This window comes from Pygocentrus nattereri, chromosome 24 (assembly GCF_015220715.1).
Source record: "Pygocentrus nattereri isolate fPygNat1 chromosome 24, fPygNat1.pri, whole genome shotgun sequence".
Lineage (NCBI taxonomy): Eukaryota > Metazoa > Chordata > Actinopteri > Characiformes > Serrasalmidae > Pygocentrus > Pygocentrus nattereri.
In genome coordinates this window covers 32,593,716-32,617,480 of record NC_051234.1, presented here as the reverse complement: position 1 = coordinate 32,617,480, position 23,765 = coordinate 32,593,716, and the positions used below count along the sequence as shown (strand labels likewise).

The 23,765-nt window shown below is 42.4% G+C and overlaps 1 protein-coding gene across 1 annotated transcript in view; it reads left to right on the top strand.

Moving 5' to 3' along the window:
• Window positions 1-23,765, top strand: part of gli3 (GLI family zinc finger 3) — a 241,308-nt gene that overhangs the window by 164,213 nt on the left and 53,330 nt on the right. The window contains exons 5-6 of the mRNA XM_037534197.1: window positions 14,308-14,513; window positions 21,920-22,075. Of these exons, the coding sequence (XP_037390094.1) occupies window positions 14,308-14,513; window positions 21,920-22,075 (362 nt within the window). The remainder of the gene's footprint in view (window positions 1-14,307; window positions 14,514-21,919; window positions 22,076-23,765) is intronic.

Here is a 23,765-nt window from a genome sequence, read left to right as displayed (position 1 = left end):
TGCTAAGACTGTGCAGTGATTTCTACTATAGAATCATGTCTATCTATCTATCTATCTATCTATCTATCTATCTATCTATCTATCTATCTATCTATCTATCTATCTATCTGTCTGTCTGTCTGTCTGTCTGTCTGTCTGTCTGTTATATATGAAATTTTAATTAAGGGTTTAAATAATTTGCATATCATTTCATTATGTTTTTATTTCCATTTTGCACAATGTCCCCACTTTTTTGGAAATGTATAAAAATTGTATAAATTTTATAATTTCAGAATATTTGGTATGTTTCCCTTTTTAAATGGCCAGGAATCACCAGCCAGTCCAAGGCGTTATTACAGGCTAGGAATCGCTCGGTCAGGTTGCACTGTAGTCCCTGTAGTTACTGCATAGTGAGTAATAAGCCTGAGTGTGTAATAAGTCTGGGACTATAAGGGGTTAATGAAGGCGTGTATCTCAGCGTCGGCACAAAGGCCTCGGATGAGGAGATCAGGTCCACCTGAGAGTCTGAGCACGAGCTTCTCTGGAAGAGATCAGCTTCAAAACAATGGCCTTTTCTCTCTATCTCCTCCCCCTCTCTCTTTCTGTCCTTCTGCCTCTCTTCCTCTCTCTCTCTCTCTCTCCTTTTCTCTCTCTCTCTCTCTCTCTCTCTCTCCCCCCCTCTCTCTCCTGTTGCTGTGTTTCTTTGATCTCAGTGAAGGGGGGCATTAAAGGGGCTGCTGTTTCCGCTGTCAGGGGCCATCCCTCTTCTGCCCTCTCTTTTTTCTTTCTCTGTCTCTCATTTCACTCACTCACTCCTTACCTTCTCTCTCTCTCTCTCTCTCTCTCTCTCTCTCTCTCTCTCTCTCTCTCTCTCTTCTTTGACTGCAGGCCCTGAGCTGCTGCTGTTGTCCTTAGGCAGGCTGAAGTGTGTGTGGTTAAAAAGGGTGATGGTGTTTTTTAGAGGGGTGGGCGATATCACACAAGCATAACATCACGATACCTGGCAGTGTGTTCGTGATGCATTTAAGGGTAGTTTTTCTGAGGTGTGTCAGGAACAACTGCCAAAAAACAGAGTGTGCCACATAAAAAGCAGCCTTTCCAAAACTGAATGCAGGGATTTGTTTAATTAAAAGCTGCACTGGGTGAGATCTGGAGCCCCCTCTGGTGGAAACGTGTAATCGCATTTAAAAACATGTAATCGCTCAAAAGAGAAGTCGGTGAAGGAGCGTCTTCTGAGGATGTGAGTGAATTCCCTACCACTGTCATCACAACTTCATCAGTATGATGCTGACTTGGAGATGCTTTGAGGCCGAAACGTGCAGCCTGGTTGTGTCTGGTTGTGTGACGTTGTGTGAAGACTCGCAGCATCTCACCCTCACCATATTTTAGCCTGTTGATATTCTCCTCACTCAGTAATGACACTTCTTCATGTTTTAACAACAAAATCTTACGTAGTGCAGCTCTAACATTTGCAAAAATAATGAAAAAAAAAGAATGGGTAAAAATGGCATTATGGGCCAGCATCCAGTCCGTACCGCCTCAGATTGCCGTGATGCACTGAGAGGAGCGTGTGATGACGTGATTCACCGTGATGATGGTAACAGGTTCTGCGTTGTGTCACTGGCTGTGTGCGGTGCGAGAGCGCAGTGTTGGAGCAGGAGCTGATGTTTTTAGTTCTGTTGTGGTGACGCTGTTCCTGCAGTAGAACAACTGAAGATTCATATTGTCCTCAAATTCACACATCAAACACGTTAAACTCTGGTCTGTTTATTTAACCATCATCTCTGAGTGTGTTTACACAGAGACACAAGACATGTGACCAGAGTGGACACAGGACTCTATATAAACAGACAGAGAGAGAGAGAGAGAGAGAGAGAGAGGGAGAGGAAATGGTTTCCATATGTTGCATTCTCTCTTCCACTCTCTCTCTCTCTCTCTTCCACTCTCTCTCTTCCACTCTCTCTCTCTCTCTCTCTCTCTCTGTCTCTCTCTCTCTCTCTCTCTCTCTCTCTCTGTCTCTCTCTCTCTCTCTGTCTCTCTCTCTCTCTCTCTCTCTGTCTCTCTCTCTCTGTCTGTCTCTGTCTCTCTCTCTCTGTCTCTCTCTCTCTCTCTCTCTCTCTCTCTGTCTCTCTCTCTCTGTCTGTCTCTGTCTCTCTCTCTCTGTCTCTCTCTCTCTCTCTCTCTCTCTCTCTCTGTCTCTCTCTCTCTCTGTCTGTCTCTCTCTCTCTCTCTCTGTCTCTCTCTCTCTGTCTCTCTCTGTCTCTCTCTGTCTCTCTCTCTCTCTCTCTGTCTCTCTCTCTCTCTCTCTCTCTGTCTCTCTCTCTCTCTCTCTCTCTGTCTCTCTCTGTCTCTCTCTCTCTGTCTGTCTGTCTCTCTCTCTCTCTCTCTCTGTCTCTCTCTCTCTCTGTCTCTCTCTCTCTGTCTCTCTCTGTCTCTCTCTGTCTCTCTCTCTCTCTCTGTCTCTCTCTCTCTCTCTTTCTGTCTCTCTCTCTCTCTGTCTCTCTCTCTCTCTCTCTCTCTCTCACTCCTTCTCTCTCTCATTTTGTCTCTCTCATTTTCTCTGTCTCTCTCTCTCTCCCTCTCTCTCCCTCTCATTTTGTCTCTTTCTCAATCTCCTGTCTTCTCTCTCTCTCTCTCTCTCTCTCTCTCTCTCTCTCTCTCTCTCTCTCTCTCTCTCTCTCTCTCTCTCTCTCTCTCTGTCTCTCTCTCTCTGTCTCTCTCTGTCTCTCTCTGTCTCTCTCTCTCTCTCTGTCTCTCTCTCTCTCTCTTTCTGTCTCTCTCTCTCTCTGTCTCTCTCTCTCTCTCTCTCTCTCACTCCTTCTCTCTCTCATTTTGTCTCTCTCATTTTCTCTGTCTCTCTCTCTCTCTCCCTCTCTCTCCCTCTCATTTTGTCTCTTTCTCAATCTCCTGTCTTCTCTCTCTCTCTCTCTCTCTCTCTCTCTCTCTCTCTCTCTCTCTCTGTCTCTCTCTCTTTCTCTCACGTCTGACATAGAAAAAAAATCAGTAAGGTATCCATATCGTGATGAGTAGTCCTGTAAAGAAAAGGTTTTATTTATGTCTCATTTTTGATGCTCAGGGTGTTTTGAGCTGATCTTTTTAAGCAAATGTGAACGGGAAAAAAAAATCACCAATCTTTGTCAAAACATTGTTACTGTGACGAAGCAGATCAATCTTAATCCCTCAGTGATGAGAATGCCTTACGGATATGCGCACAAGCTCACCCGGGAACTCAGTGCATCCAACGATAAAGGCAGCAGTGCTTCTTCTACACAGTGATAGGAAACACAGGCCTGCACCGATGCTAACGAGACGTTAAGTGAGACAGGGTTCGTTGTGAAACATGAAAGGTGGCTCCATCAGGCTGTCCTTCCTCCCTTTCTTATCGCGCTCCTCTCTCAGGTCCTCATTTGATTGCAGTGGGCCATCGAGCACCTCGGCTTCTTGCTAAACGAAGGGGGGGGGGGAAGCACCATGCAAGTCATTTGCAACCTCTGTCCCAGCAGCCGAGGTGTGACAGGCCTAATCATCGTCACGGCAATGGCAGTCCGACGGCGATGCCTGCTAACTCACTAACTCTTCTGGGCTGCGTCGGTCTCTCGCTCCTTTCCAGCCCTGAAATGCGCAACCACAGCAAAACTACTGCAGCCTCTCCGGAATAAAGAGAAAAGGCAGAAAGCTTCATCTGTCTTCGCCGTCCAAAACAAGAAGTGTTAACGCTCTCACGTCTCACTGGTTCACTCAGAGACTTTGCCCTTTGTCCTCTTTAAAGCGCTGAAATCTGCCCCCAGAGTATTTACGACATTTCAATGTTTACATTTGCTGTGACTTATAAAAGCAGGGATGCAGGAAAGGGTTTTAATGTGGGGGCAATGAAATTGTAGCATATGCTGTATTTGAATTATTTCCACCACCTGGGCTCCAGGAAAGGGAAGAGTTGTCATGCTTGTCTTCATGATTCTTGAAGGATGGCGGGTCAAGCTGAGCTGTACTTACAGTTGGTTGACCATTGCCATCCAGGAGGGTGAGGCCGGTTTTAACTCTGGTGCAGCTACAACAAAACCAGTGAAGGGGCCGTAGCAGTGGAGTGACATGAGTGAACCGAAGAATTCTGCATCGGCTGCCAGGTTTCCTGTGTCCTGCCATGTTTTCTATCACTGTGTAAGAGAAGCAAGAGGCTGCAGTCATTGTTCGAAGCACTGCGGTCATTCAAAGTGCTTTAAGATTCAAAAAGTAACAAAGACAGATGAAAACGATTGTAGAAGTGAAGAAATTGCATTAAAAATTTGATTCAAAGTTAAATTAGGAGTATGAAGTGCTGTGACAAAAACAAAATCCAGACCACCGAGGGTTTGTTATGGATTTGCTTTGTTAGATTAACAATAAAATGCGGCAGAAGTGCAGATTCCTATTGTATATTGTGTGCTGTATACTATTCTCCATGGTAGTGTATGGTAATGTACACTTATTATATGTTCATATCGCATATTCCTCTTATTTTCATTGCTGTCGGAACGCAATGTTGAATCAGAACTTCCACAATCTTGACTTATAATAGAAGTAAATGTATGAAGGTTTTATAAGAAAGCGGAGACACAAGGTTTCATCCCAATAGTGACGACATGACTTCACTCTCAGAAAGACAGAAACGGCTCCTCTCAGTTCATTTACTTTTGCCAATGATTGTTTTGTTGTGGTAGAATTTATTCAAGTAAAGTCAATGCATTATAGTTTTAAGTGTAGGTCGTCTTGTTCTCTACATCCTAAAAGACGTAAATGTTACAGCAGCTTTGAGAAGTCGTATTATTAAATGAGGAACAGTTGATCAAAAGGCTGGTTGTTGCCTCAGTGTTAAAGGGATAAGATGATCTGTTAGTTCTGGGCTGTGAATGGAGATTTAGTGATTTTGTGGTCGAGGTAGAGAACAGTTTCCTTCAGCTATAGATCAGCGAGGGTTTTTCTTGTCGCAGCCGCCAGGCCATCGATTTCACGCTTGTGTAAAAGCTGCTATTGCAGGTATTGATTTCGTAGTAAAGTGTCGTGATATCAGATAAATGAACGTCGTGTTTATTGAGGTCATTGCCTTTTAAAGACAGACAGTCATTCTTCATGGATGCTTATGTGGTGTGTGTGTGTGTGTGTGTGTGTGTGTGTGTGTGTGTGTGTGTGTGTGTGTGTGTGTGTGTGTGTGTGTGTGTGTGTGTGTTTGGGGGTGCAGAACACTCTTCATTGTATTTACTGACGTGATATGTGTAGGTGTTCAGCTTCTGTAGACCTCGCTACTCATCCAAATTAATGAGGTGGGACAAGAGGGTGCAGATAATGAGTGCTGGAAAAGGTATATGTTTATTTTTGTATGTGCTGTAATAGAATACATAAAAACTAATCTTATCACCTGCAAACACGACCACTACTGCAGAGATTATTAGATTAATCATCCCTTAAAAGAGCTCAGTAATGCTGAGATTAATAACCGATCACATTGATTTATCAGTCTACTCAGACTTTAGCAGAGCTCAGTAACACTGAGATTAATAACCGATCACATTGATTTATCAGTCTACTCAGGCTTTAGCAGAGCTCAGTAACGCTGAGATTAATAACTGATCACATTGATTTATCAGTCTACTCAGGCTTTAGCAGAGCTCAGTAACGCTGAGATTAATAACTGATCACATTGATTTATCAGTCTACTCAGACTTTAGCAGAGCTCAGTAACACTGAGATTAATAACCGATCACATTGATTTATCAGTCTACTCAGGCTTTAGCAGAGCTCAGTAACACTGAGATTAATAACCGATCACATTGATTTATCAGTCTACTCAGGCTTTAGCAGAGCTCAGTAACACTGAGATTAATAACTGATCACATTGATTTATCAGTCTACTCAGACTTTAGCAGAGCTCAGTAACACTGAGATTAATAACTGATCACATTGATTTATCAGTCTACTCAGACTTTAGCAGAGCTCAGTAACACTGAGATTAATAACTGATCACATTGATTTATCAGTCTACTCAGGCTTTAGCAGAGCTCAGTAACACTGAGATTAATAACCGATCACATTGATTTATCAGTCTACTCAGGCTTTAGCAGAGCTCAGTAACGCTGAGATTAATAACTGATCACATTGATTTATCAGTCTACTCAGGCTTTAGCAGAGCTCAGTAACACTGAGATTAATAACTGATCACATTGATTTATCAGTCTACTCAGACTTTAGCAGAGCTCAGTAACACTGAGATTAATAACCGATCACATTGATTTATCAGTCTACTCAGGCTTTAGCAGAGCTCAGTAACGCTGAGATTAATAACCGATCACATTGATTTATCAGTCTACTCAGGCTTTAGCAGAGCTCAGTAACACTGAGATTAATAACTGATCACATTGATTTATCAGTCTACTCAGGCTTTAACAGAGCTCAGTAACACTGAGATTAATAACCGATCACATTGATTTATCAGTCTACTCAGGCTTTAGCAGAGCTCAGTAACGCTGAGATTAATAACCGATCACATTGATTTATCAGTCTACTCAGGCTTTAGCAGAGCTCAGTAACACTGAGATTAATAACTGATCACATTGATTTATCAGTCTACTCAGGCTTTAGCAGAGCTCAGTAACGCTGAGATTAATAACTGATCACATTGATTTATCAGTCTACTCAGGCTTTAGCAGAGCTCAGTAACGCTGAGATTAATAACTGATCACATTGATTTATCAGTCTACTCAGACTTTAGCAGAGCTCAGTAACACTGAGATTAATAACCGATCACATTGATTTATCAGTCTACTCAGGCTTTAGCAGAGCTCAGTAACGCTGAGATTAATAACCGATCACATTGATTTATCAGTCTACTCAGGCTTTAGCAGAGCTCAGTAACACTGAGATTAATAACTGATCACATTGATTTATCAGTCTACTCAGACTTTAGCAGAGCTCAGTAACGCTGAGATTAATAACCGATCACATTGATTTATCAGTCTACTCAGGCTTTAGCAGAGCTCAGTAACGCTGAGATTAATAACTGATCACATTGATTTATCAGTCTACTCAGACTTTAGCAGAGCTCAGTAACACTGAGATTAATAACTGATCACATTGATTTATCAGTCTACTCAGGCTTTAGCAGAGCTCAGTAACGCTGAGATTAATAACCGATCACATTGATTTATCAGTCTACTCAGGCTTTAGCAGAGCTCAGTAACGCTGAGATTAATAACTGATCACATTGATTTATCAGTCTACTCAGGCTTTAGCAGAGCTCAGTAACGCTGAGATTAATAACCGATCACATTGATTTATCAGTCTACTCAGGCTTTAGCAGAGCTCAGTAACGCTGAGATTAATAACCGATCACATTGATTTATCAGTCTACTCAGGCTTTAGCAGAGCTCAGTATCACTGAGATTAATAACCGATCACATTGATTTATCAGTCTACTCAGACTTTAGCAGAGCTCAGTAACGCTGAGATTAATAACCGATCACATTGATTTATCAGTCTACTCAGGCTTTAGCAGAGCTCAGTAACGCTGAGATTAATAACTGATCACATTGATTTATCAGTCTACTCAGACTTTAGCAGAGCTCAGTAACACTGAGATTAATAACCGATCACATTGATTTATCAGTCTACTCAGACTTTAGCAGAGCTCAGTAACGCTGAGATTAATAACTGATCACATTGATTTATCAGGCTACTCAGACTTTAGCAGAGCTCAGTAACACTGAGATTAATAACTGATCACATTGATTTATCAGTCTACTCAGGCTTTAACAGAGCTCAGTAACACTGAGATTAATAACCGATCACATTGATTTATCAGTCTACTCAGGCTTTAGCAGAGCTCAGTAACGCTGAGATTAATAACCGATCACATTGATTTATCAGTCTACTCAGACTTTAGCAGAGCTCAGTAACGCTGAGATTAATAACCGATCACATTGATTTATCAGTCTACTCAGGCTTTAGCAGAGCTCAGTAACACTGAGATTAATAACCGATCACATTGATTTATCAGTCTACTCAGACTTTAGCAGAGCTCAGTAACACTGAGATTAATAACCGATCACATTGATTTATCAGTCTACTCAGGCTTTAGCAGAGCTCAGTAACACTGAGATTAATAACCGATCACATTGATTTATCAGTCTACTCAGGCTTTAGCAGAGCTCAGTAACACTGAGATTAATAACCGATCACATTGATTTATCAGTCTACTCAGGCTTTAGCAGAGCTCAGTAACACTGAGATTAATAACCGATCACATTGATTTATCAGTCTACTCAGGCTTTAGCAGAGCTCAGTAACACTGAGATTAATAACTGATCACATTGATTTATCAGTCTACTCAGGCTTTAGCAGAGCTCAGTAACACTGAGATTAATAACCGATCACATTGATTTATCAGTCTACTCAGGCTTTAGCAGAGCTCAGTAACACTGAGATTAATAACCGATCACATTGATTTATCAGTCTACTCAGACTTTAGCAGAGCTCAGTAACGCTGAGATTAATAACCGATCACATTGATTTATCAGTCTACTCAGGCTTTAGCAGAGCTCAGTGACACTGAGATTAATAACTGATCACATTGATTTATCAGTCTACTCAGGCTTTAGCAGAGCTCAGTAACGCTGAGATTAATAACCGATCACATTGATTTATCAGTCTACTCAGACTTTAGCAGAGCTCAGTAACGCTGAGATTAATAACCGATCACATTGATTTATCAGTCTACTCAGACTTTAGCAGAGCTCAGTAACACTGAGATTAATAACCGATCACATTGATTTATCAGTCTACTCAGACTTTAGCAGAGCTCAGTAACACTGAGATTAATAACCGATCACATTGATTTATCAGTCTACTCAGACTTTAGCAGAGCTCAGTAACACTGAGATTAATAACCGATCACATTGATTTATCAGTCTACTCAGGCTTTAGCAGAGCTCAGTGACGCTGAGATTAATAACTGATCACACTGATTTATCAGTCTACTCAGGCTTTAGCAGAGCTCAGTAACGCTGAGATTAATAACCGATCACATTGATTTATCAGTCTACTCAGGCTTTAGCAGAGCTCAGTAACACTGAGATTAATAACCGATCACATTGATTTATCAGTCTACTCAGGCTTTAGCAGAGCTCAGTAACGCTGAGATTAATAACTGATCACATTGATTTATCAGTCTACTCAGACTTTAGCAGAGCTCAGTAACACTGAGATTAATAAACGATCACATTGATTTATCAGTCTACTCAGGCTTTAGCAGAGCTCAGTAACACTGAGATTAATAACCGATCACATTGATTTATCAGTCTACTCAGGCTTTAACAGAGCTCAGTAACGCTGAGATTAATAACCGATCACATTGATTTATCAGTCTACTCAGGCTTTAGCAGAGCTCAGTAACACTGAGATTAATAACCGATCACATTGATTTATCAGTCTACTCAGGCTTTAGCAGAGCTCAGTAACGCTGAGATTAATAACCGATCACATTGATTTATCAGTCTACTCAGGCTTTAGCAGAGCTCAGTAACACTGAGATTAATAACCGATCACATTGATTTATCAGTCTACTCAGGCTTTAGCAGAGCTCAGTAACGCTGAGATTAATAACCGATCACATTGATTTATCAGTCTACTCAGACTTTAGCAGAGCTCAGTAACGCTGAGATTAATAACCGATCACATTGATTTATCAGTCTACTCAGGCTTTAGCAGAGCTCAGTAACACTGAGATTAATAACCGATCACATTGATTTATCAGTCTACTCAGGCTTTAGTGACCGGGGTCCTCTCTGTGTGGAGTCTGCATGTTCTCCCCGTGTCTGCGTGGGGTTCCTCCGGGTTCTCCGGTTTCCTCCCACAGTCCAAAGACATGCAGTCAGGCCAATTGGATGTGCTAACTTACCCCTGGGTGTGAGTGTGTGAGAGTCTGTCTGCCCTGTGATGGACTGGTGACCTGTCCAGGGTGTATCCTGCCTTCCGCCCGATGACCGTTGGGATAGGCTCCAGCGACCCCCCCGCGACCCTGACGGAGAAACGGCTTAGAAACTGGATGGATGGATTCAGAAACGTCAACAGTGAAATACAGGCACTTGTAGTAGACCAAGAAAAATGACATGAATACTTGAAATATTGAAAATGTGAATGTTCTCAGTCTTTTAAACCTGCCTGTCTGCCTGAACTGCTCCCATCCTTTCTTTGCGTTGCAGTGCATGCTGGGGACTGTAGTGCGGCACACTGTGAAACGGGCTGATATTAATAGAAACCTAAAATACTTTTGCAGGCCAAATGGGATCGTGGGCCTTTATCTCTGTGTAAATGTACATTTATCTCCGAGCGTGGTATACATGGGCACTATACACTGGTTCTTCAAGGGTTCTTCAGCAAAGAAAATGGTTCTATGTAGAAACATGAACCTTTGCACGGTTACAGAGTTCTTTGCACTATGAAATGGTTCTTCAGATTGATGGAGAATGTGTTGTATATGGTTCTATATACAATCCAGAAGGGTTCTTCTATTGTTCCGGCATCAAGCTTCTTATGTTACAAGAACCCTTTTGGGTGCTGTTTAGAACACTTTTCAAAAGGATTTTATATCAAATCATCTGTAGCACATTCCTGCGCACTCCCGTCAATCTGAAGATCTGTTTATGACACAAAGAAACTATTATGCGAGTACCCTTGAAGAACCATCTTTTTAAGAGCATGACAATAGAACTCTTTTTAAAAAGGCTCTATATAGAACCATATACAACACATTTTCCATCAATTTGAAGAGCCTTTTATGACACAAACTTTCAATGATGCAGAAGGTTCTTTAAGTGTTCGTGGTTTTATATAGAACCATTTTCTTTACCAAAGAACCCTCGAAGAACCATCTTTTTTAAGAGCATAACAATAGAAGAACCCTTTCAAAAAGGTTCTTTATAGAACCATGTACAACACATTGTCCGTCTGTACATCTGAAGAACCATTTCACCATGCAAAGAACCATTTAAGCATGCACAGAGTTCTAGTTGTCATGGTTCTATATAGAATCATTTTCTTTATTAAAGAACCCTTGAAGAATCATCTTTTTTTAAGAGCATAACAACAGATAATCACACAGAAGGTTCTTTGAGTGTTGAGAGTCTATATAGAACAATTTTCCTTACTAGAAAGCCTCAAAGAACCATCGTTTTAAAGAGCATAACAATAGAAGAACCCTGTTCCAAAAGGTTCGATATAGAACCAGTCTGAAGAACCATTACTCCAGGCAAAGAACCATTTAAGCATAGAAAGAGTTCTAGTTTATATGGTTCTATGTAGGACCATTTCCTTTACTAAAGAACCCTCGAAGAACCATCTTTTTTAAGAGCATAACAATAGAAGAACCCTGTTCCAAAAGGTTCGATATAGAACCAGTCTGAAGAACCATTACTCCAGGCAAAGAACCATTTAAGCATAGAAAGAGTTCTAGTTTATATGGTTCTATGTAGGACCATTTCCTTTACTAAAGAACCCTCGAAGAACCATCTTTTTTAAGAGCATAACAATAGAAGAACCCTGTTCCAAAAGGTTCGATATAGAACCAGTCTGAAGAACCATTTCTCCAGGCAAAGAACCATTTAAGCATGGAAAGAGTTCTAGTTTTCATGGTTCTATGTAGGACCATTTCCTTTACTAAAGAACCCTTGAAGAACCGTCTTTTTTCCGAGCGCGCTGAGCTTCCTTGAGGATGCCTTCTATCAGTGTCGCTGCACAAAGTGTTTTTCTCTCCCATGACCTCATTTCCCACAACATGAAGACCATAGCAGTGTTATGGTCATTCTCATCATCATGATTTCTCTCTATCGGCTCTCGGCTTATCTACCAACAGCTTTCTTTCATGTCCTCGCCAGAGAGATTCCGATCCTGCGTCAACACTTTTTAGACACAACAAACACAACATGTACCCAAGCATTTAAAAAAACAGCTCTCTTCTTTTGGCAACGGCTGAAAATCCTTCAGCAGCGAAGTAGAGGAGCTTTTTTATCTGTCCTCTTTGTTTCCACGGCAGTTCCTTCATTAGTGCAGGGCTGAGGGTTTTCATTAGAAGACCGTGGAGTGGACTCCAGAGACTGGCAGGGGAACGGGTGGAGGGGACGAGCTTTGGGGTATAATTGGGTCCTTCCGGTCCTTTGACTCTCTCCAAGGTCACTTCAAGACAAACTTCTCCACAGGACAATTCCCTTTCCTTCTGCCTCTCCCTGCTTCATTCTTTATCTTTCTCGCGCTTTTTCTTCTGTCCTCCTTTACGTCTCGGTCAAGGCTGCTTTTGTGCAGGACAGCTGGCAATACTTTAAAGTGTAATTTCTTTCAGGTGGACGTTTTGTAGAGTGTTGAAGAATTTTGGTCAGTAAGCGGGACTGTGCTGCACCGGTTTTTGCGTAAGTTTATACTTAAGTTTGTGCGTAAAGTCTCCTGGGTCCTCAGTTAGACTCGTTAGTTTAAACTGTCCTTTTACTACATTTGGTCACACCGTAAATCAGTAAGTCATGTCTTTACTAGCAACACACTGTTGGATCAAAACCTCGTGTCTCCAACTTTACAGGAGATGGAAAAAACATATTCTACTTTCAATGCAAGTCAATGGAACCAGAATTTTTCCCAAGCAATTTTGGATGATTTCTGTTTTTCCATCCATCATAAAACTTACACACAATATATAAGAACACAAGAACTTTGAAATTAAGTCAAAAACTGGCAAACGACAAGGTAACACTCGATTTGGATGGTCCACTCTACATTCTTTGTAAATGTTCAGTGTATCTTTGAGTAACATTCAACTGAACAGTCATGAAAAGCAACTGATTGTGAAGTTGAGTGTTACTTGGATGGTCCGTTGTAGGTGTTTTGTAAGTGTTTGGTTGGCCTTTAAGTAACGTTCAACTAAATATCTATTAAATTCGACTGAACTTCAAGTTTAGAAAGAATATATTAAATCTAACCCTAAACCCTAATCCTAACCCTAAGCTTAACCTCAAGGTAAAACCTACTCGTACTGCTAACCCTAACCATAATGTTGTTAGTAATCAACTGAACGTCACCGGAAAAGTTTGTTAATGATTTACGTCTCTGTAGAGCATCTACAGGGGGTCAGCAATTGGGGCAGTCATTGGCTGGAACCGGCCCTGTGACCGGAACGTCACCGGTTCGATCCCCAGAGCCGACAGCACATGGCTGAGGTGTCCTTGAGCAAGACACCTAACCCCCAACTGCTCCCGGGGTGCTGCGGATTGGGCTGCCCACCGCTCCGGGCAAGTGTGCTCACTGCCCCCTAGTGTGTGTGTTCACTCGAGTGTATGTGGTGTTTCTCTTCACGGATGGGTTAAACACGGAGGTGAAATCCCCCCACTGTGGGACTAATAAGGGTCTCTTAATCTTAAAACTAGTTTGTGGTGCAGCTCGTTCTGATTTAGTGATGATAAACCTGAACTTAGTCAACACTTACGGTACAACCAGCTTTTGAATGTTTGAATGCAGAGCTGGTGCAACCAGACACTGAGCACAAGCAGCTCTGGCCTGTTTCAAACTTGGCAGTTCGATTTGTGTTTATTTGGCGAAGTACCGCCTGTGCTGCTTTTCTAACCATGAGATCGGTTCTTCGTTCCAACGTGAGCAAACCTGCCATCACTAAAAGTGCATAACATCTCAGCGCTGCCTTAAAATGATGAGAAGAACTGGAAGAATCGCTGAAAAAAAGGGTTGAATAGTATCTGCAGGTTTACAGGTCTGCAAAAACCAGAACTAGTCGACTCAAGAAGAGTCGCAAGGCACTGTGGGTAGCGATGAGAATTCCTGGCCGTCTCTGTCTGATTAAGACGCAGCGCTGAAAGCTGGCTTTGATCTTCGGAAATGTCTGCGAGGGGAACAGTTGGAATTTAGCTCGGGCTTTCTCCCTCCCTCTTGCTCCGAGATTTGGCCCCGCAGATGGAGGCAGATAGATAGTGTCACCATTCATTTCCTGCTCCAGTTCCTGCTCCATTCTGAGGAGAAGTAAGACCTGGAGCAGAGAGCGGGAGTGAATAGAGCACATGCCGAGCTTTTGTCGGTTTCTTCTGAGCTCTCTTTTTCCTTTCGCGCTTCAGTCCAAATGTATGCGTTGTGCTTAGGTTCTGTATCCCAATTTAACCTTACAAACTAAAGTGGAAGATTAGGAGGCAAATGAAAGCTGAACATTTTAAGACGTCTGAATATAGTCTGTGTAAAAAAAGCAAGCAAAAAAAAAACACCCTGCAATGCTAATTTCTTTTACTCTGTTTTTGTTTTGTTTTTTTTTTTATCCAGGCCCCCTGCGCTGGCAGGCAGCCCTGCGTTTTCCGATATCTCTGTCATCCGAATCTCGCCCCACCGGAACCCATCGGTCGGTGCGGAGTCGCCCTTTAACCCCCCACACCCATACATCAACCCCTACATGGACTACATCCGCTCCCTTCACAGCAGCCCCTCGCTCTCCATGATTTCTGCAGCCAGGGGACTCAGTCCTGCAGATGGTGAGTACCTCAGGGACCCATTCTGGGGCCTCAGAAATTCCTTCTAATAGGCACCCTATAGCAGGGATCATAACCTCCCCACATATGGTTTTGGAACATTCTTTTGCATGGACACTAACTCCTCTTAGAGCTCGTTATTTTTTGAGAAACTGACAGTGTTGATAAGTCAGCTTTAAACATTAAATGTACAAAGAATGACACAAAATAGTGCCAATATGACCGACACACTGATTGTTTCTCATACATTATTACACACAAATTTGCAATGCAGCGCATCTTTCTCCTGTTATGTGACACTCAAATCCAGATTCAGTGAAGCTCATCGTTTATCTGCTTCCCCCACAATCAGCTTCTCTTCTGTCTCTGGTGGTCTTAACTAGAGCTGCAGCACTGCTCTGCCTCACGGGGGCGCTGTAGCAGACCGGTTCACCCAGTTGGTCCTTTATAGTCTAGAAACTGTAACTGTAACCTGGATTCCTCTGAAAAACTTTCCAATGAGCTGCAGCAGATCTGAAAACCTGAAAACTCGCCCAGTTTCCCAACAGTTTGGAGTGAAGAGTTCCTCATTCCTCACACTGAACAATTGTTCAACTAATCAGTGCCACTATGGCGATTGATTTAGCAACATTAGAGTAGCCAGCGAACATGGGACCCCCTAATACCAGGGGGTACTTTGCACAGTGATTGTAGGTTCTTGGAGCTTAAGAAAGATTTTTTGTGCTTTGCATTTACTAAAATGGTTCAGACATCAGCTGCCCATGACATTAGCACTGGACAAAATACCTTAACAAGCGAAATCAGCTTAAGTGTCTAAATATCTCATTTCTCATTATGAGACGGTTGCATGAATGTTGTAAGATTATTCAGATTATTTCTAGATGATTTTTACTTGTTTGTAATAAAAGTAATTTTATCATTTATCATTGGCCTGTTTCTTAAAATAAGTAAAATTATCTGTTACTATAGTGAGACCATTTCTTTTAATAAAATGACTTCAAACAAGCCAAAACCATCTATTAATAAGACTATTCATCTTTTAATACGCTTACAACAATCTAAAAATGAGAATATTTGATGTCGACTAGATTGAAGACTTAAAAAGATCTAATTATTTTCACACAGCAAAATGACATCTTGGCAATTTTAGTGATCTTAAATTCAATTTCTAATATTTCTAATGTTAAGATTGCTGTAAGCTTATTATTCTTATGACTTATTTCTGTGCATTTTTATTTATTTTACATAGTTTTGGTAAGTCAAATTATCTCACTACACACTTTAAAGGAAATTCGAAGCTTTTTTAGTAAAGAACATGGCTCTATATACAGTCATAGAACCCTCTGCATGATTAAAGGAAAATGAAAGAAGCCTGATATTTTAACAATAGAAGACGCTTTAATATTGTGACTTTGTGGAGTGGACAGGGGCCGTCCCTTCGTTCTGTCCCACTAAGAGCGAGGTTTATTTCGTGGACCCCAACCATAGGAGCTACGTGACAACTGGGATATTAAGCCGAAGTGCCGGGCCTCCAGGTTTTTTTGCAGGTGTGCCTTTGGGGGATTGAACATGACAGAGCTGACCTGGAGTGTCTTAAAAACGAGCGAAAAGCCATGACAACTTACAAGGTTCAGAGTCGAGCAGACCCTTATATAACCATACGCTCTGCCAGCACTCGCTCAGCCTCTCTGCGGAGGAGGGATCCTGCAGGCGGATCGTTTGCCTGGGTCATTCTCTTTGATCCCACTCTCTTGTCAGTGCCTCTGGAGGAAGAATCAGCGGTCACGTTCAGAGTCAGAGCGAGGCGGAGGTTCAAGGCCAGGGTTGAGGTTCGAGGGCAGAGGGCGCGAGACAGAGGGAGCGAAGGAGGAGGAAGTGGGACGCTCCGCGAGCCCTGCAGGGAGCCGCTCGGGTCCCTCGCACAGAGCCAGATTGGGAAATCAATTACAGGCTTGGCGGGAGCCTGCTGTTTTTAAAGAGCCTCCGCAGTGCGCCGGCCTCTTGGCCTGCTGCTCAGCCGTGGAGCTTTAATTGAAGCCTGGAGCTCAATTACTGAAGGAGGCCAATCGGAGATTCCTCCCAGAGGCCGCAGATAATCACCGCTGTATCGAACCGCGGCTCCATCCCACATCAGGCTGACTTTTACAGTCTGGCAGACCAGCCAAAGGGGCCGTGCAGCCGTGGCAGCACCCTAAGAGCATCGCTGCTGTGCTCTAATTCATTACTACACTGTTTGGATTAGGATGCATGCTTTTTTTGGACTGTGAGGTGGACAGACTACATAAAACCGATAGCAGCGTAAGAGGTTTTGATTAGTAAAGCGGACCACAGCGTGTTTTAGTGCAACTCCCCAGTCGGTTTGTTGCACAATCGGTCGTAACCTTTATCTGTTCTCTTAAAGGAAAAATAAAGTCGTTGGCATCGGAGCCAAGAGCCACATCCTTCCTCACAGCTTCAGCTTATCCTGTAGATTAGAGGGCATTTATACCCGCGGCCTTTTGATCCAAACCCATTAAGACTGACGTACATCAACAGGCGCAGAGACTGTTCCAGTCTGTGTTGTTTCAGTGGGCGTTGCCTAACTAAACGAGGTGCTCATTAGCCACTTAGGACACATTTTGGAGGGTGAGAGGTGAAATATGTGCGACAGCTTCAGTGGACATGAACAATTTCATGAATTTTATCATTAATCAGCCAAACATTCTCTCGTCAAGCTGAATGTTGTCACTGCCGGGAACAAAACCTCATATTTTTCAGAACTTAAAGGAGAAAGAAAATGCTAACTTGCAATGGAAGTCAAAGTAAAACGATTGTTTTCTATGCTGCAAAATGATTTCTTGGCAGTTTGTGCTCTTTAATGTAGTCCACATTTCTAATATTTCTATTGTTTGACTGTTACAAGCTTATTATGAGATTATTTAACTGATTTCTGGACATCTTTATTTGTTTCAGTGGTTTTGGTAAGTCAAATGATCTCCGTGCACTCTCAGAAGAAAAGCTGCCACACTGTCACTGGGGCAGTACCCTTCTTGTCACTGTGGTGGTCCCCTCAGGGGTACATCTCAGTACCTTTAGTCAGGGAACATAACTGAACCAGAATCCACTGAAATGATATTCTCTACGTTGTCCAGACTCCACACACCCCGCCTCGCCTTTGAGGGAACGTTTACACTGTTTGTACCTTGGTGAATGAATCACGTACCTGCATGGTCCCTTTATTTCTACCAGTGTACACACTTAAAATGAAGGTTCTTCAAGGGTTCTTTAGTAACATGGTTCCATATAGAACCATGAACACTCAAAGAGCCCTTTGTATGATTAAATGGTTCGTTAGATTAAGATTAAGATTATAAGAAACCCTTATTAGTCCCACAAACGGGGAAACTTCACCTCCTCATTTAACCCATCCGTGCAGTGAAACACCACATACACACTAGTGAGCACACACACTAGGGGTCAGTGAGCACACTTGCCCGGAGCGGTGGGCAGCCCAATCCGCAGTCCCCAGGGAGCAGATGGGGGTTAGGTGTCTTGCTGAAGGACCCCTCAACCATCAAACCAGTGACCTTCCGGTCACCAGGCTGGTTCCCTGCCCTCCAGTCCAACAGCCCCGTTTGATAGAGAATGTGCTGTAGATGGTTCTATCTAGAACCTTTCTCAAAATAGTTCTTCTGTTGTAACAAGCCTGATATTGTAACTAAAGCAGAACCCTTTTTGGTGCTGTATAGAACCCTTTCCAAAAAGATTCTATAGCATTGTCCATCGATCTGAAGAACGGATGATTTCAGCATGCCCAAGGTTCTACGCTCTTAAAAGGAATCCTTCAAGTGTTTTTAGTAAAGGCAATGGTTCTTCTCAGAGCCAGAGTTCTGTATAGAACAATTTCCATGCTTAAATGGTTCTTTGCCTGGTTAAATGGTTGGAGAATGTGTTGTACATGGTTGAACCCTTTCTTTGAGTGTTCATGCTTCTATACAGAACCATTTTCTTTACTAAAGAACCCTTGAAGAACCATTATTTTTAAAAGTGTATACTGGCAGATCATTTTGCACATTTTATACACCGAGTAATATTATCTGCCAATATAGTGAGACTCACTGTAGGTTTGACTCACTGAAATCACTCAAAACAAGAACACATGTCAGGAAATGAGTCAGATCATCTTATAATGAGCTTCCAACAATTTTACAACGAGCAATCTTAGATATGTTGAGTGTATTTATGATCATTTTAAGGTACTTTCACTTGCCAAGACATCATTTTTTTGCAGTGCAGGTCATTTTGGAGCATTTCTGTCGCTCGTCATGAAATATTACACAGCAAAAAATGGGATCTTGGCAAATGAAATGATCTTAAATCTAGTCCATATATTTAATATTTCCTATTTTGAGCACTTATTATAAGATTTTCTACCTTATTTCAGAATCAGAATCAGAATCAAGCTTCATTGGCCGGGTCAATGAATAAACACTATAAAATAGTATAAAAATAGTAATAAAATGATATAAAATAGTAATAAAATAGTATAAAATTAGTAATAAAATACTATAAAATAGTAATAAAATAGTATAATAATAGTAATAAAATACAATAAAATAGTAATAAAATAGTATAATAATAGTAATAAAATGCTATAAAATAGTAATAAAATAGTATAATAATAGTAATAAAATGCTATAAAATAGTATAAAATTGGAATAAAATGCTATGAAATAGTAATAAAATAATATAATAATAGTAATAAAATGCTATAAAAATACTAAGATAATATACATTTCTAGACATTATTTGCTTGTTTTAGATCATATTATTAAGTGATATTTTTCATTATAGTGGCAGATAATTGTGCTTGTTTCAAGTTCAATTCTACAAAAAGCAAAATCATCTGCAACTATAGTGAAAAAAAATTATACTACTTAATAAAATCAGGCAAAATAGACTTTAAACATCAATCTCAACATTTTACTTGACAGGACACCACGTTTTGCAGTGTAACTGTGCGAAGGGTAGCTGCAGTTTTCCAACAGTGAAAAAACTAAAATATGAATCTGATTTTATGGCATAGGTGATGATGGACACCTGGAAATCAATTATGCCCAACGCCTCGGAAACGCTGCCTTTATTTCAGGCTCTCTGTTAGAGAGCCGAGCTGGAGAGAGGGGGTGCAGTGAGCATGGGTGGGATTTTTGTTCCTCTCCTTTTCCTCTCCTCCTCTGTGCTTCCGCGCTCCCTCGCTCCTCTCCGCTCCCCACTGAGGGAATGCCCCGTGGCTGCGGTGGCACACAGATCATCTCGCTCCCTGCCAACAACGCCAGCGTGCCACCCCCGGCCTGACCCGCTCCTCCGGCGCCGGCAGCTCCGTTTAGAGCTCTCCATAAAACCCTATCTGAGCGCAGAAGACGGAGGAGCGAGGCAGAAACAACGGGGACAATTAAGGAAGCGCCATCCCCCCCTTTCCCCCCCCCACCCCCCTCCACTTAAAGACATAATACCCGAGTCGAATTAATTTGGAATTTCTCCTTTACATTCACACAACCAATCCGAGACGCATATTCCACGCGTACAGGCCGGGGCCTCCATCTACATCCTTTCATCCCCCCTCCCTCCTCCTCCTCCCGCCCTCCTGCTTTGTTTATTTATTTATTTACTCTTTATTCCTTTCCCTTTTAAACGAGGGGGGGGACAGGCAGGAATTAGCTGGAACACTTTGTGTTTTTTGTTGTTATTTTGCATTTGCATCCAGAAGCACTGTGTCAGTCTGTTCTCTGCCTCATTCTCTCGCTCTCCGGTTATTTTCTGTGTCTTTTTTCTTGGTAGTGTCATTTGCATAGGGTTAACACGCTGCCAGAGGTTTATTTTTAGGATGCGGTGGAAGGAGCTAAAGAGAGCGATGCGGGGTGTGTGTGTGTTTGTATGGGTAAAATGGGGGGAGTGAGAGGAGGAGAGGCAGTGGAGGAGATAGAGAGAGGGAGAGAGAGAGCCGCTGTTGTTTTATGCATGCAGATCTGAGCAGATTTGGACCGTTTGCTTTTAAATGGAGTTTTAAGTTTGGCAGTGCGAGGGGAGACGATGTAGCGCGCGTGGAGCGCTGCGCCGGCCGATAACACCCTGCTGCCTCTCTTCTCGGCAAACACATCCATACGGCCTGATCTGTAATCTAACTGTTCATTACCCGCATACACCCCACTCCCACTCACCCCTCGTGGCCTGGAGCCCCCCGTTCAGCTTACTCATTCTCATAGGTGACCCCGTTAAACCTGTCATGGTCAAAGGAATCAACCTCTCAGTGCACCATCAAAGAAATAAAGGTACTAGGGGCAGTGCTCCTCTCTTCACTGGGGTGGAACCCTCAAGGCTCCATCCCCATCCCCAGTCAGGGAACATAACGGAACCATAATCCACTGAAATGATCTGTTCTAAGCTGGACTGACTCCACACACCCTGCCTCGCCTCGCCTCCAGGCTTTTACTCTACTGCTCTGTTTTAAAACATTCGGTTATGAAAAGGAATAAATACCAACTTTTCACCTGGAGGAACTGATTTAAGCTCCACAATCAGACCTTAGAACCACTGTAGAACCTCTGAGGGGATGTTTACACTGTTTGTGCATTGAAGAAACTTTACAGGAGAAGGAAAAAGCATGCTCTACTTTGAATGGAAGTCAATGGAACCCGAATTTTTTCAAAGTCGCTTCGAGCCGTTTCTTTTGGTCCATTCATCATGAAATTTGCACACAATGTAAAGAACAACAGGCATTTTCAAATCAGGCCAAAAACTGAAAGTCAAAAAAATGGAGATATGAGGTTTTGTTCTGACAACGGCGACATATAAGTCCATCTTTATTGTTTGGCCTTTTTTACAAACTCTTCAAAATGATCAGCAGGTTACCAGATTGAGCCCTGAACACTTTGAGACAAATGGCGTCTTTTCTAATTCTCTAATTTATGGATGAATTTTTCTGCTTTACTACATTTGATTGTTTTCCCTGCTCCTACACCTCCACGTCCACGTCGGCGCGTATTACTCAGCTTACTCGTTGGATCAGGTGTGTCCGAGCAGGAAAACACCAAAAGATGCAGAACAGGAGGACTTAAGGGTGAAAATATAACAGCGTGGTGTTTATTACATTTACGGCATTTGGCAGACACTCTTACCCAGAGCGACTTACAAGTTGATCATTTTATACAGGTGGGCAAAGGTGGTGTTAGGAGTCTAGCCCAAGGACTCTTGTTGGTATAGTGTAGAGGGCTGACCCAGGTGGGATTGAACCCCAGTCTACAAGGCAGAGGTGTTACCCACTACACTAACCAACCACCACATTACTACTGGATTTTGCAGCTTGACTACAGTTTGTTCTCTTTGCTCTTCATTCTCCTCTCTCTATGCTCTCTATGCTCTGTGCCGTACAGCGCCACACACCGGTTTGACCACGGCGGAATACTACCATCAGATGGCGCTGCTTGCAGGTCACCGAAGCCCCTACGCTGACATCATTCCTTCTGCCGTGTCCTCCACCGGAGCAGGAAGTAACGCCTTGCACATGGAGTACCTGCAGGCTCTGGAAGGTGAGGGCTCAGTGCACACTTAGGCCTTGTTCCAAATCCAGCACATTTACCCACTTTTAACCGCCACTGAAGGTGATATGCACTCAGTGCTGGTTCCAATCTAGAAGAAGTGATACGGTTTAGTTTTTCAGCCTCAGTTTTTTTTTCTTTTTTAACTGCAGCCAAATGCAGTTTAGGAGGTCCCTCAGTTTATCTGTGCATAAAAAAAAAAAAAAAAATTATTATTTAAGAGAAAAGATCCCCCCCAAAAAAAAATCAACATCAAATACGTTGATATTTTCAGCCTCATTTGGATTCTTGGGCACTTGGTTTTGGGTCTTATTCTAAGCTGGTTGCATTCATCCATAATTTTAGTTCCTCTGCAGAAACGCCCGTCCGAAACTCCAACTCTTGCTCGGCTGGCAGGAAAAGAGAAAGTTCAGAAAAGAAAAAAGTAAAAAATCTTTTCTCTTTAGCTCAGTCAGTTTAATTGTCTAAAGAGTCGTCAAACGCAGTCTAATGACTATTCTGCATATAAATATTGTGTAACTCCTCTGAATTAGTGTGAACCTGCACCAAACAGCTGCTTTTGTCTCTCATGGCTTTAGTTCATGGATGAAAGGACAGTTAAAAGGAAAAAGAGCCATTAAACATGCTAAATACGCCATTACAGAAGAAAGGATTGCGCCGTTCCTGGAAAAAGTTGGCGAGATAATAGAGTGACCTGATTTAAATGAGCCATTGTCTTAGCGCGTACGACGGGGGGAGGGGTGCGCGAGTGCGCGCGCACAGGACTTATGCTAATGAGTTATTTTAAAGTGTAAATAGGAAATTAAAGGCGCGGTGGTTTCAAGAGGGGTCGGCCTGACTGCCCCGTTTCGCCTTTGATGAGAATGTATTTAGTCAGCCCCTCGTCAGGCCCCCTCCCGCCCTCCTCTCCCTCGCAAACTAATTAAAACTAGCCAAACTTGCACTGGTATCAGAAAATTAATTGCTATTAAGTGGGAATTGGAATGTCCCACTATTCATCACGGGAGAAATCCTTTCTTCTGTGGCACTGTTTAAGATTAATAGACTGAAACAAAACAATTAGGGCCAGTGTTTTTCAGATGGAGACGTAAGGGCCTCCTCCACTTCACAGATCGCCTGTGATCCGGTCCGGGTAATAACTCATCCCGTTTTCAACAATGTGTGTTCCACGCCGGCCGAATTAACACTTTAAAGCTCTCTTTTATGATATAGAGATACAGAGCGAGGGCGAATAAAGAGATGTCCCTTATCAAGAGGCTTTTGTTAATAATGGGGACGGTGCGAGTTTTAACCGCGCTTACTTCAGTGTAATTACTGCTGGAGAGGGTTCGGCTAATGAAGGAACACGTCTGCCCGTCTGTTTGCGTTCCTGAAGGGGCCATTGTTTAAACGCGTTAGCCACTAATTGCACTACGTCTGTTGGAAACACCTACACTGTGGAAACATCTGTATACAGAAGAGCTGCTGGTATTTGAAGCTGCAGTTATTGGGCTGTTTTCTCTTCTAAGGGGTCCGTCTACTGACTTTTTGGACAATTACTCAAGTGTTCAGACTTTGTGAGAGTAAATAAGTGAACAGAGAACACACTTCTACCCATTTAAATACACACACACATCTCCCTCAGGGAGAGCTGGAGCCTATCCCAGCGGTCACCAGGTGGAAGGCAGGACAGGTCGCCGGT